The 17,372-nt window shown below is 44.1% G+C and overlaps 1 protein-coding gene across 2 annotated transcripts in view; it reads left to right on the top strand.

Moving 5' to 3' along the window:
* Window positions 1–17,372, top strand: part of ARHGAP31 (Rho GTPase activating protein 31) — a 213,634-nt gene that overhangs the window by 172,148 nt on the left and 24,114 nt on the right. For both annotated transcript variants that reach the window (XM_030203923.1, XM_030203922.1), the window contains 3 exons: window positions 3,222–3,329; window positions 6,500–6,645; window positions 10,815–11,016. In XM_030203923.1, coding sequence (XP_030059783.1) covers window positions 3,222–3,329; window positions 6,500–6,645; window positions 10,815–11,016 — 456 coding nt within the window. The remainder of the gene's footprint in view (window positions 1–3,221; window positions 3,330–6,499; window positions 6,646–10,814; window positions 11,017–17,372) is intronic.

Below are 17,372 nucleotides of genomic sequence, written 5' to 3'. Positions count from 1 at the left end.
CATAGTGCACAACTCAAAAGGGGGTGTGGCCACGGGAGGTGCATGGGCCGGTCAGGGGTGTTCCTAAAATTTACATGCAATGTTACAGCATACTGGGGATGTGCCTCCAAATAGGGTACCAGGAATTGCTCTGGCACCCAAATGTGAGCACTGAAATCGGCACTCAGTACTGTTCTGTAATGGGCACTCATCTTTATGTACCCATTATAGAATAGCATTGACTACCAATTTTTGAGTGACATTCACTGAATTTAGTCCTGAATGTCTTTCATATTTACATAACGTGGAGGGGCATAATCGAACGGGGCTGGCCATCTATATGGCCGGCTCCATAAAGCAGCATCCCAACCGTATTATCGAAACAAGATGGCCGACCATCTTTCGTTTAGATAATACGGTCGGAGCCGGCCAAATCTCAACATTTGGGCCGGCTTTAGAGATGGCCTGCATTGGTTTTCAGCGATAATGGAAACTAATGGCGGCGATCTCAAACCCGGCCAAATCCAAGGCATTTGGTCGTGGGAGGAGCCAGCATTTGTAATGCACTGGTCCCTCTCACATACCAGGTCACCAACCGGGCACCCTAGGGGGCACTGCAGTGGACTTCAAAAATTGATCCCAGGTGCATACCTCCCTTACCTTGGGTGCTGAGCCCCCCAAATCTTCCCAAAAACCCACTCCCCACAACTGTACACCACTACCATAGCCCTTAGGGATGAAGGGGGGCACCTACATGTGGGTACAGTGGATTTTTTGGGGGGGTTTGGAGGACCTTGCGAGACTGGGAGAATGGGCGTGCAAGTGGCAGATGAAGTTCAATGTTGACAAGTGCAAAGTGATGCATGTGGGTAAGAGGAACCCGAATTATAGCTATGTCTTGCAAGGTTCCGCGTTAGGAGTTACGGATCAAGAAAGGGATCTGGGTGTCGTCGTCGATGATACGCTGAAACCTTCTGCTCAGTGTGCTGCTGCGGCTAGGAAAGCGAATAGAATGTTGGGTGTTATTAGGAAGGGTATGGAGTCCAGGTGTGCGGATGTTATAATGCCGTTGTATCGCTCCATGGTGCGACCGCACCTGGAGTATTGTGTTCAGTACTGGTCTCCGTATCTCAAAAAAGATATAGTAGAATTGGAAAAGGTACAGCGAAGGGCGACGAAAATGATAGTGGGGATGGGACGACTTTCCTATGAAGAGAGGCTGAGAAGGCTAGGGCTTTTCAGCTTGGAGAAGAGACGGCTGAGGGGAGATATGATAGAAGTGTATAAAATAATGAGTGGAATGGATCGGGTGGATGTGAAGCGACTGTTCACGCTATCCAAAAATACTAGGACTAGAGGGCATGAGTTGAAGCTACAGTGTGGTAAATTTAAAACGAATCGGAGAAAATTTTTCTTCACCCAACGTGTAATTAGACTCTGGAATTCATTGCCGGAGAACGTGGTACGGGCGGTTAGCTTGACGGAGTTTAAAAAGGGGTTAGATAGATTCCTAAAGGACAAGTCCATAGACCGCTATTAAATGGACTGGAAAAATTCCTCATTTTTAGGTATAACTTGTCTGGAATGTTTTTACGTTTGGGGAGCGTGCCAGGTGCCCTTGACCTGGATTGGCCACTGTCGGTGACAGGATGCTGGGCTAGATGGACCTTTGGTCTTTCCCAGTATGGCACTACTTATGTACTTATGTACTTATGGCTCCCATTTACCACCACATGTGTAACAGGTAGGGGGGGATGGGCCTGGGTCCACCTGCCTGAAATGCACTGCACCCACTAAAAACTGCTCCAGGGACCTGCATACTACTGTCATGGAGCTGGTTATGACATTTGAGGCTGGCATAGAGGCTGGCAAAAAAAAATGAATTTTTATTTTTGGGTGGGAGGGGGTTGGTGACCACTGGGGGAGTAAGGGGAGATGATCCCCGATTCCCTCCGGTGATCATGTGGTGAGTTGGGGCACTTTTTGGAGGCTTGGTCCTAAAAATAAATGGACCAAGTGAAGCCGGCCAAGTGCTCGTCAGAGCCGGCCTTCTTTTTTCCACTATCAGCCGAAGCCGGCCATCTGGTAACCACTCCCCCGTCCCGCCGTCTGTACCCTGCCAAAACGCCCCCTTTAACTTTGGCCGGCCCTGCGACGGAAAGCAGTTGGAGCCGGCCAAAATCGGCTTTTGATTATACCGATTTGGCTGGGTTTAGGAGATGGCCGGCCATCTCCCGATTTGTGTTGGAAGATGGCCGGCCATCTCCTTCGAAAATAAGCAGGATTGTAACACAAGGGCCCTTTGACTAAGCTGCATTAAATGCTAATGCACGTCTAACGCAATTTAATATGGTGTACCGCATTTATGCCACTGAAAACATGGAGTAAATACCTGCGCCTAAATATAGGTGTGTTCCCCTGAATTTTATAACCACATGCATACATTTGAGAACCGCCCCAACACACCCACACTCCTCCCATGAACACATCCCTTTTCAGCAACATGTGTCAGAGTTTATGCTTCTTTTTAGAATACGTCTAAAAAGATGCATGTGTAAATTCCAATTATAGCCAATTAGTGCTGATAATTGGTTGTTAGCCAGTTATCACCGATTGGCTTGTTACTCAATTAAGGTGCATGTGTAAATTGGGTGTGCCCAATTTAACGTACACAACTCACCGCTCCTTATGTAGAATCTGGGGGTTAGCACATAACTGCAAGGGGGCAGAGCATGGGTGGGCCAGAGGCGTGTCACCAAATGATGCACGCAACTTGTTCAATACTATCAGTTGCACATGGTGCACCAGTCATTGAACTGTCATAAGTGAGTGTGCTTAAATTTTGTCGTGCCTGTAACAGCTTAGGTGCCCTTAAGCGCTGTTATAGAATTGATGCTAAGAGCGCCTCACTGTGGTTCTTACTTCTTGGTGCCAAGTGATAGAAGTCTCTAATCAAAGGCTTGCTGATAAAATAGCATTATGAGGTGTTCTTGAATGTAAGCAAAGAAAGCTTCTTGACATGTCAACAAAGGTAGATAATCCCACGAGAGAGTGAGAAAAGTAAACAATGTCTTATGAGAAATTTCCAACCTTAAGTTTTTGAGAGGGAAGAAATACGCAATAGAGAGGCTTGACCATCTTCTGCAAAATTGTACTGGGCATCAATTTAAATAAAATGGATAATAGCATACTCACTAATCAAAGAATACTGAAGACTTTTTCTTTTATATATTTCACCACAGGACCTTGGAATACCTGAGCAAACACCTAACACACATCGCATCCTTCAGTTCCATGACCAATATGCACACCAGAAATCTGGCACTTGTATGGGCACCTAATCTTCTGAGGTAGGACCCTGATGCACGTTATTCAGTGGACATTTCTACATCACTAAACTCATGAATAAAAAAAAAGTCTCAAGGATGAGTATGATCTAAAAAAAGAACTTCTCCTTTCTTCTCCCCCCTGGCCTTGATATATGAATGTCAGTGGATCTTGTGCTGGAAACCACAGAGAGCAGAAAGCTCACTGGCAGTGTAACACTTAAGTCCCTCAAATTGGATTAGTTTCAGCTCACATTGAAATACTGTGCCAGTGACCTCTTCTGATTACGGGGTGTTGTATTTCAGACCCCAGTTGATATGAGGATGCTCATTCTGATTGCCCCTCATCATTTCAGAGCAGCCCACTGTGGGGTAGGTCAGGTTGGGTAGCTGTTTGGGTGCTGGGAAGGAGCAGGGACTGAAATAGAGTTATAGAGATAGTAAAAGGAAGTGAAAAGTGGAGGGAGACCAATAAATGAGAGAAAAAGAGATTACATTTTACAATAACAGACTCGCACATACTTAGGGGGCTTTTACTAAAGCGCGTTAAGTTTTTGCACTCACTGTGCTTTAACTGTAAAAATTAATGCACTGTGTGGTAATTGTTGGATGCACGGCCAGCATGTCCTCTGCTGCTACCACACTGAAATGTTCATTAGCATCTGCTTGCAGTTAGCGCAGATTCACTTACTCCCCCTGGATTCTATATAGATTGGGTACCTAAATTTGGCCATGATCCCTTAATGAGCAGTAATTGTCTGGTAACAACCGATTATTGATGTTAATTAGCGCCAGTTGGATTTGCGAGTGTATGTGGGTGCGCACTATTCTATAGCACTGGTGCCCGAATCCCATAGCTTGCAACTCAAAAGGGGGCATGACCATGGGAAGGGCATGTGCACGTCAGGGGCGTACCGAAGAGTTGCGCATGTTGTTACAGAATAATGGGTCAGTGATTTACACCAGGTTTCAGCAGTTGGAAGTCTGGTGCTTAGAGTTAGGACACAGGAATTGTGCATGTCCTTTATAGCATCATGTTTAGTGCCAGTCTTTTCCGGCGTCCATTTTTGCGTATCATTTGTAGAATCCGGCCCTTAGTGTGCCTCCTATTGAGGAGGTGGTAAGTAAAGCTGTACTAACTGCAGTATGCAGTCCACGCCCATTCTCGGTCCATGATGCACGTAGTTCCCCCCCCACCCCCCCAACACAACATGCCTGTCTTGCCACTGTGTTAACAGTTACTGCGCTTATGCAGTAGCAGTTACCATGCTTATGTGGTAACTGTTCATGTGTGCTGTTTCATGCATTAACTATTTAACATAATTTAACAAAAGGGCCATTTAGTTATATAAAGTGTGGGAAAATGGAAGGAGGTGTCTGAGCAGTGCAGTATACATGCTGGCAGCAGCCTAACCAGTCCAGGAGGAGTAGCCTAATGGTTAGAACAGCAGGTTAAGAACCAAGGGGACCCAGTTTAAATCCCACTACAGCTCCCTGTGATCTTGGGGAAATCATTTAACCCTCTATTGCCTCAGGTACAAACTCAGATTGTGAGCCCTCCAGTGACAGAAAAACACCTACTGTACCTAAATATATACTTCTTTCATAGCTTGCAGGTAGTATATAAGAAATTAATTTTAAAAAAATGTTTTGGATAAATATAAAGGGGCTGATATTCAGAATGTGGGAGTTAGCCTGGTTAACTGCCATGGTCAGCGCTAAACCTGGATATTCAATGCCAGGTCGTTTCTGGTGACTGGCATTGAGTATCCAGTTTATTTTTGACCAGTTTGAACATAACCAGCTAAGTCGATATTCAGACTTAGCTGGTTATGTTCAAATCAACCAAAGATATCCTGTATTTATATGTGGCCAAATATAGCTGCTAAAGTGGGGCTGAAAATCAGCGGATAACTGGTTATATCGCCCAATATAACTGGCTGTTCGCTAACCGGTGATATTTATGAGGCATTTATTTTATTTATTTACTTTATCAACATCCATAATCAGTAAAAACATAAAACATAGTTAATAATTAAAAAAAACAATAATAAAATATTAAAAAAAAAAGAAGAAACAATTATGACAACATTCTTCATTCTTCCAAGAAAGCCTTTACAAAAAAGTGCGTTTTCAACAAATGTTTAAATTGTTGAATATTGTCACATGATCTTAAATATCCAGGCAAGGCATTCCATGCGGATGGACCAGCAATCAAAAAGGCCGATCCTGGATGGTTAAATGCTTTTCAATATCGGGGGAAAAGGACTTTAGTAAGAACATCCTCAGGAAACAGAAATGGGTGGAGGTGGGAGGCCTACATGTTGTTTTAAATATGGGAACTTGTTTGGTTATCCACCTAGAATTGTGGACGGCCAAGAAAGGAAAATCACAAAACTGATTTGAAGCGATATCCTGAAAGCTTACATGCAGGAACAACAATTGTCTTCTATAAACTGAGGCAAGGTCAGACCCACTGTCTGACCTTGCCTCAGTTTATAGAGGACAATTGTTGAAAGCATTTCCTGTGTAAATAGGTGTTTGCCTTCCTTAGATTGACCAAAGGCATACCTGGGCCTTTACACATACTTTTATCTGGATTAAAAGGAAGTATTTATGGTGTGTGGGGGTGTTTTGGGGTGGGGGAGAAGGGGTGACATTGGGGCAGGAAACCAACACACATCAGACTCTAGCTTAAAAATAAAAACTTGAAACATTATAGTATATGGTACATTTATCATCTTATATATTTTCTGTGTTCAGACTTCAAATAAATATATTTTGTGGTCTTTTCGGCCTAATTTTGTACATATAGAAATATCCTATATTTCTGTAATTAATCAAATTTTTCTTAGATTTATATATACATAGTAGGAGTCAGAGTTGAACAGTAGAAAAATAGAGGAGTCGAAGTCAAAGTTTTTGTGTACCAACTTCATAGCCCTGGGTGAAAATGTGTGTGGCCATTTTGTACATGCAGACCTTGTAGGTGATTTTCGAAGGAAAATGTCTTGTGTTATTTGAAATTGCTCCCAGCAGGCTCACAGTGAGTCTTCCAGTCTGATTTTGCAGTTAGATACTTTCATTGCTAGGCCACATTAGATCTGAATGACTTTCAGTGCAGAAACCATTGAACTGACACACAAGAAAGCATTTTGTTAACATGGCTTTGTTTAATTCTCTTTGTGGCTCAGGTCAAAAGAAATTGAGGCCTCTGGCTGCAATGGAGACGCAGCTTTCCTGGAGGTCCGGGTGCAGCAGGTCGTCATCGAGTTCATTCTTAACCATGTGGATCAGATCTTCAACAGCAACACAGCACCCTCCATGAGGGTGCAAGAAGGTAATGACCTCTTCCATAAAGCATACTCCTCCTGCCAAGAATAGTACACACCTTCAGAAGATTCAAACCATTCGCTATGAAGAAAAATTAACCTTGATCTCAGAACTAGAGTCTTAAATCTCAAAGTTAGCAAGCGACGTATAAGTAGGCTTTTGTATGGTGAGTGCTGAATTTGTCTGGTGGATATTAGGTAATATGATTGCCATATTAAAACTTAAATCTCATGATAAAGGATCTTATCCCCTTTGTTGTCTGCAGGCTCTGAGCTTTATATTTTATTAACCCTGTAAATCTTACATCAAAAAGCGTAATGTGCTGACAGACCCTACCACCACTTGTCTCCAGAATCAGGTAACCAGAAAATTGACCCATTTCACTGCCTGCAGTGAAAAAAAACCTCCTGGTAATTGTGTTACAATCAAAGTGGTTTACATAATATATACAGGTACTTATTTTGTACCTGGGGCAATGGAGGTTTAAGTGACTTGCCCAGAGTAAAAAAGGAGTGGTAGTGGGAATTGAACCCAGTTTCGCTGGTTCGGAGGCACTGCACTAACCATTAGGCTACACTTCCATTTTGTAGGGGGCAATTCCCAACCCCTCCCTACCTATTTTCTAGTCCCTGCACCTGCTTTTTCTATGGGTGAAATTTTAACGTAAAATTTAGTTGGGAGGTGTTATATTCCTCCTTCACCACAGATACACCCCTGGGAATGCCTCCTTGCCATGTAGCTACAAGTACGTATGGTAGTGGTTCCTGAACCTGGTCCTGGAGGCACCCCAGCCAGTCAGGTTTTCAGGATATCCACAATGATTTTATGAGAGAAATTTTCATGCAGTGGAGGCAGTGCATGCAGATCTCTCTCATAAATATTCATTGTGGATATCCTGAAAACCTGACTGGATGGGGTGCTGGTTTTGGAACCACTGATGTATGGTATGGAAGATAGTGTGTTTTTAAAGACAGACTGACAGGAGGTCAGTTTTCAGACAACCAGTTTACCTGGTGATAGCCAGTGAGCTTGTTGAGAAGCATGCAGGGTATCCTTGGATATGCTGTATCGTCTCTAATTGATTCTGTAGTGTGTTTGAATCGCAGATAGACCCATCCAAATAACATTTGTCTGTGCTGGTTCTTTTTGATCCTCAAAACATCAGGAGAGACCACCCATAGAAGGGGTGTGTCACGTTATGCTATCTAGCCGAGTGGATGTCCGTCTGTCCTGCTCTGCTCCAATCACATTGGAAGCTATGTAAATAATTGGAATTTCTTACCCCAGGCTGCACTGGAACACCTTTTTGGGCTTTCAGAAAACTCAGGGACTTGAACTGTGTGTGTTTTAGCTCTGTTCGTGCAGGCACAGCATAGGATGCTAGCCAAGACCCCACAGGTGGGGAAGGATCACGCACTGCAGAAGAACCCCATTGGTGGCGAAACAGACGGCGAACCCGATCGTGACTCTACAAGAGGAAGCTATCCAGGAGCTAACTAAGCAGCTCACGGCGGTTCTGGATGACAGACCATCCAAACTGCAGGCATCCATTCTCAATGAAACTTCCCGCCTTCTTTCCTCCTAGAAATGCACCACCTGTTCCTCTGATCCCATCCCCACCAACCTACTCAACACCATCTCCCATACTGTCACCCCCGCCATCTGTCGCATCCTCAACCTCTCTCTCTCCACTGCAACTGTCCCTGACACCTTCAAGCACGCCGTTGTCACACCTCTCCTCAAAAAACCTTCACTTGACCCTACCTGCCCCTCCAACTACTGCCCCATCTCTCTTTTACCCTTTCTATCCAAAATACTTGAGCGCGCCGTTCACAGCCGCTGCCTTGATTTTCTCTCCTCTCATGCCATCCTCGATCCACTTCAATCCGGTTTTCGCCCTCTGCACTCGACTGAAACGGCACTCTCTAAAGTTTGCAATGACCTGCTCCTGGCCAAATCCAGAGGTCACTACTCCATCCTCATCCTCCTCGATCTTTCCGCCGCGTTTGACACTGTCAATCATGATTTACTTCTTGCCACGCTGTCCTCTTTTGGGTTCCAAGGCCCTGTCCTCTCCTGGTTCTCCTCTTATCTCTCCCACCGCACCTTCAGGGTACACTCCCATGGATCTTCCTCCACTCCCATCCCACTGTCTGTTGGAGTTCCCCAGGGATCTGTCCTTGGACCCCTTCTCTTCTCAATCTACACCTCTTCCCTGGGCTCGCTGATCTCGTCTCATGGTTTTCAGTATCATCTTTATGCTGATGACACCCAGCTATACCTCTCCACACCTGACATCACCGCAGAGACCCAGGCCAAGGTATCGGCCTGTTTATCTGACATTGCGGCATGGATGTCCAACCGCCACCTGAAGCTGAACATGTCCAAGACCAAGCTCCGCGTGTTTCCCTACTCCTCCCCTTGCCTTGGAATCAGCTGTGTTGACGTCAGTGACGTCCATGCGTGTCTGCCTCGCAGATCACTTGAAGCCAGGGAGCCACGGTCCCAAGCATAGAACGTTGGAGGTGAGAATTATTATATAGGATTGCAATATTGCAAGACTCTAACATAGTTTTGAGACCGTTACAGTAGCACATGTTAATATGTGGAATGCATAGCAATGAGATACAAAACAAGCAGATGCATGCAAAACAGCTTATTCCAATGTAAATTGAATAATGCAGCTTGCAGTATTCTTCTTTCCTTCTTAAGGGGGGCTGGAACCCGATAGCGCTGTCTCCCTCCCCCCTCCTGATGGCCTCTCCCAATGCCGGCTTTCCCAAGACCAGACCCTTCCCAACAGCCCCCCAAATCACCCAAAGTTCCCCCTCTACCAAAGGTCTCTCTTATACAGCCCTAGTGGTAGAACTGTGAAACTATCACTAGGAGTACGCCCTGATCATGACTGAATAGATAGGGATGGGCTGGAGTGTAAATTTTAAGGGGCTTCGATGTTAGCTTCAGAACAGTACTGGGCAAACTTCTACGGTCTGTGCCCTGAGAAAGGCAAGGACAAATCAAACTCAGGTATACATATAAAGTATCACATACCATGTAAAATGAGTTTATCTTGTTGGGCAGAGTGGATGGACCGTACAGGTCTTTATCTGCCATCATTTACTATGTTACTATGTAGTTGTCAGTGCCATTTTGAATCTGGCGCTGACAAGAAGCAGGAGCAACTGGGGATCACTTCTGTCATGACCCCATTAGACACCAGCTTTGTAACTCGATGGAGAAAAGACGACTGAGGGGAGATATGATAGAGGTCTATAAAATAATGAGTGGAGTGGAACGGGTAGACCGTGAATCGTGTGTTTACTCTTTCCAAAAATACTAGGACTAGGGGGCATGTGATGAAGCTACAAAGTAGTAAATTTAAAACAAATTGGAGAAAATTTTTCTTCATTTCAATGTGTAATTAAACTCTGGAATTCGTTGCCAGAGAATGTGGTAAAGGTGGTTAACTTAGCGGGGTTTAAAAAAAGGTTTGGACAGCTTCCTAAAGGAAAAGTCCATAGACCATTATTAAAATGACGGGGGAAAATCCACTGCTTATATCTGGGATAAGCAGCATAAAATGTATTGAACTTTTTTGGGATGCTGCCAGGTATTTGTGACCTGGATTTGCCACTGTTGGAAACAGGATGCTGGGCTTGATGGACCTTTGATCTGTCCCAGTGTGGCAATACTTATGTACTTATGATGCTCCCGGGATGGTAAAATAACGCTGTTTTCAAGGTTGATTGTTAGCAACATTATTCTTGTACCATGGGAATGACTAACCTGCAGTACTGAGCTACCTCAGATTAGTCACACCTTTTACCACACTGTAGTAACTACCCTCCTTAATGTTGTCCTATAAAGACATTTAGGGTGTCTTTTACTAAAGCACGCTAGCATTTTTAGTGCGCGCTAATATTTAGGACTCGCTGAATGTTAACAACGTTCACTGGACATCGCTAACATTTAGTGCACCCTAAATATTAGCACGCATTAAAAATGCTAGCGCGCCTTAGTAAAAGAGGCTCTTAGACTCTGGAAGAGGAAGATTTTCTGACATAATGCTTTGCCTCGCATCCCTCAAGCAGATAATTGTTTTCCTCTCTGTAAAAGACCACTATCAGCAGATTCTTTTCCTAGAGACGTTTTTATTGCTTGTTGTTTTTGTTTCAGGAGAATGTAAAGTTGCTGTGAGGAGTATGACGCTTCCATCCTTGTCCCTTCCTATGAAGCTAGTGAGCCTGGAGGAGGCTCAGGCCCGGAGTCTTGCTGCCTCCCACCCTGCCCGGAAGGAAAGGCGGGAGAATAGTTTGCCAGAAATTGTTCCAGTCACTGATGGTCTCTTTCATACTGTCATTGATCTCCCTGATAGCAAGTAAGTACCAAGAAAGCAGGCTGGCCTCTATCCAAGCAAACTGCCAAATAGCCATTATGGCTAGGAGTTTTGCAACTGGTAATGGCTCCTCTTATTGGTCTAAAAGCAGACTAAGCCGACAGTGTTGTGGCAGCTGCATTTTTGAGGCTACTTGGGTCCCTTAATCAAAGCTATTATTTCTCACTTAGGAGATGTCACCCAAAGTTATACAGCAGGATCCTGCTGTCTCCACTATAGCGGTTAACAGCAGTAAAGGGTGGTAAACTGATTGGTGGGTAAAGGGTATACTTTGAATTTGGTCATAGAGCACCATCTGCTGGTGATAGTCTTGAATTGTTGTGTCCTGCACACAACTCTTCAGTTTAGGGCTAACACAGATGAAAGCCAACAACCAAACTGTGGGTGATACCTTTCTACTGGACCAACTTAGTTCATGTAGCAATCAAGGCAAAAGGTCTCATATATGAGTTGTTTGCTAACTTTTATGTTAGCATATCCAAGCAGACTAACAACAAACCACACTACTGTATTCAAGATATATTTAGGACAAATGCTTGTGTAATGAAAAAAAAAATCCAGCCATAGATAATGAGAACATTGCTTAATTAAGAACAAATATGCAAATGTACTGTCTGTCTTCTCACTTTGCTAATAGTGCCAGGAAGACATTACATAGTTTATAGAACATATTTAGGCTTCTATTTATAGATGTTTATGAACTGTAAATTTAGATGTTTGTTTTACAGATAATGAGGGGTTCTTTGAGGGTGCAAAAAAATTGGTGTTTCTGCACCACAGGAACTATTGCTGGGTGCCTTTTCTGGTGGAGTCAAATACTTACCTCAGAACAGGCACAAAAACTGAGTGAAGGATGCAAAACAGGTCAGGGGAGGGGTGGGAGAAGACTAGGGGAAGAGGTGTTTTTTCCAATAAACACCGAGCCCGATATTCAGCCAGTGGTGATCAGCATTTTCCTGAGTGCCACCAGCGTTATCCCTGGAAATTCAGTGCTGGGCCATGACTGGGTATAGAGAGCTGGCAAAAACAAAGTCAGTTAAGGGCCCCTTTTACCAAGCTGCGGCAAAAGGGGGCCAGCACTGGCGTTGGCATGTGTTTTACATGTGCACCGAGGCCCCCTTTTACCACAGCTGGTAAAAGGGGGCCACAGCTGGTAAAAGGGAAGTCTCACTTTCCTACAGGAAATGGTCGGGCGGCAAGTAAAGCACTTGCCGTGTGGCCATTTCAGGGGGGAGAGCCCTTACCACCACCCATTGAGGTGGCGGTAAGGGCTCCTGCGTTAACCTGGTGGTAACTGGGCAGCACGCAGCATTGCCCAATTACCGTCGGATACACTCCGGCGCTACAAAAATAAATAAATGTTGGCCAGAAATGTTGGCACACAAGGGGTGGGAATTACCGCCCGGCTGCTGTGGTAGCCCAGTGGTACTTCCTGTATAGTGAGCGGTAAGCACACATTGGGCTTACCGCCACTTAAGAAAAGGAGCCCTAAGTGCGATATTCAGCACTTAACCAGACTTTTATGCAGTCCTATTTATGTGAGGAGGAAGAAAGAGCAGGGCAGCGAACGCGGTGGCACTGGAGACCGGCGCTGGAGAAGGCTTCAGCTGGTAGGGGTTGGGGACCCCTGCCAGCAAAGATATTTGCTGCTGTGGGGTGCGTAAGGGCAGCAGGGGGAGCAGCAAGGCGGTGGGGGGGGGGGGGGGGGGAGCGGCGAGGTGATGGGGCTGCAGACTAAAATGTGCCCCCCCACCTCGGGGTCTGGCCTCCTCCCACTGCGAGGTCTGGCTACACCCCTGGTGCTCTCATATTTACTAAAACTTGGTGGAAATGCCTTGTCTAAATTTTGGGGGAAGGTATTTAAAGCCCTGTATACAGGGTTGGAAGGCTTTTAAGATTTGGAAGAGTGTGGAGTAAACCTGGGAGGGCTCAGAAGGAGTAGCAAGGGGAGCTGTCTCTCTGGATGGCTGGGTTGGCTGCTCCCTTGGGCTAGGTAGGGTGATTAATTCATAAACCATTATTAAGGTGGACTTGGGAAAATTCACCGCTTATCTATTTACTCTTTTGGGATCACCAGGTACTTGTGACCTGGATTGGCCACTGTTGGAAACAGGATATTGCGTTTGATGAACCTTTGACCTGACCCATAATGGCAATGCTTACATACTTATGTTCTTATACATATATAGAGGGAGTTTTGTGGGGGGTCCTGCTACAGAAAGTTACACACACACATTTTAAAAAAGGGCATGGATGGTAATCATGAGGATTCACACACAAAAATATTTCATTCTTAAATACATATTGCTTCTTCCTCTATCGTACACACACTAACACTCTTTTTCTCTATCACTCACACACATACATGTCACTGTTCCCTCTAAGCTGAGTGGGATTCCTGCACCTACTAGAGTCCTGGCAGTGGGGGAGGGGGGTTCTGTTTCACTATTATATTTTCAATAGTGAAGGACAGACAAGCTTTGCAGGACTCCAGGGAACCTTCCCCTAGCCATTGTAAACTCAATATTGAAAAAGCACCCCCCCTGGCAGCAATGCAGTTGGAGGACTCGTTCTCAGCTTAGAGAGAATAGTGATACACATACATACTTGCTTTCTTGCTGTTACACTCATACAATCTTGTGGGGTTTTTTATTTATTTTTTTTTTACAGACATGCACACACAGCTTCTCTCACACACACAAACACACAAAGGTTTCTCCTTGTCTCACTCACACAGTTTTACAAGTTGGTGTTCAATGTACAGAATACCTTTGGAATTGTTGTGTAGTGTATGGAGTAACGTCCAGTCATGTAACCATTGTGCCTGTTAGAACCTGCCCTGGAGAATTTTTATGACACATAAGTGCCGCATTCAGCTTCACATTGATCATGTTTTGTACCTGGACTTGGATGCAGTTTGGAGAATTCTTGAGCTTAGCTCTGATTTTCTGGAAAAACTTGTTTCTTTGACACAAGATGTCCACTTACAAGGTAATGCTACTGGAGCTGTTAAAGATCCTCTGTGCTCTGTAAACACAGGGGAGAGTGAAGTGTTCTCTTTCGGAACAACAGATCAAATAAAAAAGACATATGGTCATGGGTCATAGCGAAAGGTAAATCTGCCACTCCTTCCTGGGGTGTACTTCTGAGTGCTGAATGAATGGGCCGTTGAGTCATGAATACTGGAACAATGACAGGAGATGACCTGAAATGGGCTGTGTCGGCATTAGCGCACCACCAGCCGCTAGCGTGGCATAGTAAACAAGGGGTTAACTTTTGCCCTGGTGTTTAAGTATTATAAATTAGGAAAAACTTCCATAAGTCATAGTATGGCAGGAGTACTCCTCACAACATGTCCTGCTGTGCCATCTTGTCTCCTCCACCCCTTTGTGACCTTTCTGTAAACTGGATTTGAAAGCGTCCAAAGATTAATTTAAGTCCTGGTTCCATGTATTCACCACAAATTGCAGTGGATTGGGCCCTACAGTTTTCGTTACCCCCTCATAAGATTTGCTGGCTTCAAAATTAGGAGAAAGTGCTGCAAGGGATAAATCCACTTAGGTAAAATAATCATCTTAAGCAATTGTATCCTACTCCACCATGATATCAGTAAGTTATGCCATTTGTTTTTATAAGGACTGCATCCCTGCCAACAATGGAGTTGCATTAATTGGATATAATCTGGAGAGATAACGTGGAATATATAATCCTAAATATGTATAGGATACATAACAGACCTCATTGATCTACCAACCAGAAACAGAACCGGATCATCACGAACATACCTAACCCCCACTACCCAAACTGCAAAGGACTCAAATACAAAGCAACCTATGCATCCAGCTTCTCCTATATAAGCACACAATTATGGAATGCACTGCCAAAAGCTGTGAAAACAATCTACGACCATCTAAACTTCAGGAAATCTCTAAAAACCAACCTGTTCAAAAATGCATACCTTACCAACCCAACATAAAGGCCTGAACTCTGCAACACAGCAAAACCAAAGATCGTATTGGACACTACCTTCCCTCTCTTCGACCCTAATGTGCCTGAAACATACCTACCTTATTCGATCACAACTTAACCCTATATTCGTTCCTCTACCGGACTTGGCGAACGCCTTTACGGTACTATGTAAGCCACATTGAGCCTGCAAATAGGTGGGAAAATGTGGGATACAAATGTAACAAATAAATCAGTGTCTGAAGTGCTGAAAGTGGGAACTTGGTGCATAATTAAGAGAGCATGCATATGGCCTCAACACAAGTAGAACTAATGCCCTTCCTGGCTGGGCACATACTTGACATCAAAATCTCTTTTGGGAGAGATGAAGTCCTCCTTAAATTACAAATCAGGAACCTTGGGGTACAGCTTAACTCAACATATACACTGATTCCGCAAATCCAAGCAACCTCCAGTAGCTGCTTCTATCAGCTGCAATGACTACGTTGCCTCTCTCCATACATTGTGGTTCATACCATGATAACATCAAGATTGAATTTACTGAAATGAACTCTACAGTGATCTGACTACAAAGAGTTTGTATCAGCTTCAATCCATTCAGAATGCCGCAGCATGACTGATAGAAGGTTGTAAGCAACGTGATCATGTCATGCCATTTCTACAAAACCTTCACAGGCTACCAATATAATACAAGGCTAAATTTAAAACTCTATGTCTGATCTTCAGGGCTCTTAAAGAAATTGGGCCAGACAACTTGAAGAACAGAATCTCCTTCTACACATCTCCAAGATCGCTAAGGTCCTCCAAAGGAGTATTCCTAACCATACTCCCTATGCTGTCTATTAAGATGTTTTATTGTGTATTGTGTTGACCTTGTAAGTAGCATACTGTGCCATAATGTGTACTGTTATTTGAATATTTCTACTGCTATAATTTTCTATTGCTTATGTCCAGATTGTTCTTGCTGTGCACTGCTTAGTGGGAATTTCTTAAAAAAAGTGATGAATAAATTCTAATAAAATAAATAAATAATTTTGAAACCCTATATTGCTGGGGAGAGCGTTCATAAAATATGTGAGCAACAGTAAGAACAGCCTTACAAGGGCTTAAGCCCCATGTGAGGAGGTCTGCAGAACACTGCCCTCACCCTTAAGGATAGGACCTCAGATAGCCTGAGCCACCTTAAAACAATTAGTCCCACCCAGGGAGGAAGTGAGAGGAGGGGTGGAGCCAAAAGTGTAGGAACCAGGAAGTATAAAAGGTAGAGCCAGATGGATTAAGGAGGCCCAGGGAAGGAAGAACCAAAGCCTCTGCATATGCCTCTACAACCTATGTCTAATATCTGTGACTTGGCTGAGGATAAGCCAACTTTTGATTTGAGACTTGTAAGCCTTGCTCTGGGCTCTGGCTGGAGCCAGACCTGAAACTCAGAGAGAGAGACAGAGAACGAGAAGAACTTACAGGCTGTATTTGGGGCGTGACTAGGGTTGTCATATGTACTCTTTTAAGAGGACATGTTCTCTTTTTGGGCGTCTTTAGATATGTCCTCCAGGATTTTTAATTTGTAGGAAAATGTCCTCTTTTTCTTTTATGTGCCTCTGACCAACACACCTACCCATACAATGAGAGAAACCATCTCTGGCCTATTAGTCCATTTAGTCACATGGGGATGTTAAAGAGAGAGGAAGGCATTGCTGATCTCCTCTCTGTTTCCCTGTTGGTTGAATCTGTCAAAGGAACGTTGTTTGTTCAGCACAACTTTAAGCATATGTCATGCAAAGATATCTCAGAAGCCAGCCAAAGTTGTTGAGGGATATTCACTCTTCTTATAAGTACGCTTGAGCTCAGTCAAGCTCAAATTCGAAAGTTCTTGAAAAGTAGATTATTATCTACTTCTGTACTGTAACGCAGTCACTGTTTGATGTGTGTTCATTAACTAAAGGCTACGATTAAATATTTCTTTAGCAAAAGTAGCCACCAGTTTTATTTTTTCTGTCTTCTTTTTTGTCTCCACAAGTATGATAACCCTGGGCATGGCAGCCAACAGCCTCAGACTGTGTTTGGACCCTGTCAGCCACAGGCCATGGTTGAGACTGTGTTTGCAAAACCAAAGAGACTTTTCACCTTGTGTTCCGGGCCTTGTGATGTAATAGGCCTCAGGTTTTTACACCTTTGTCCAGCTGTGTTATTGTGCAGGCCATAGGAGCCAACGTTTCAAAATTATTGGGGGTGCTAAGCCCAGTGGAAATAACCCTTCCTTGAACATATACAAGGAATTTTCTCAATATTGGGGGTGCTCAAGCACCCACAGCACCCACAGTGTCGGCTCCTATGGTGCAGGCTCACCCTCAACCCTCACTCATGGTATCATA

Source organism: Microcaecilia unicolor, chromosome 5, assembly GCF_901765095.1.
Source record: "Microcaecilia unicolor chromosome 5, aMicUni1.1, whole genome shotgun sequence".
Lineage (NCBI taxonomy): Eukaryota > Metazoa > Chordata > Amphibia > Gymnophiona > Siphonopidae > Microcaecilia > Microcaecilia unicolor.
Note: the sequence above shows the minus strand (reverse complement) of the source record. Positions and strands in the feature narration are given on the sequence as shown.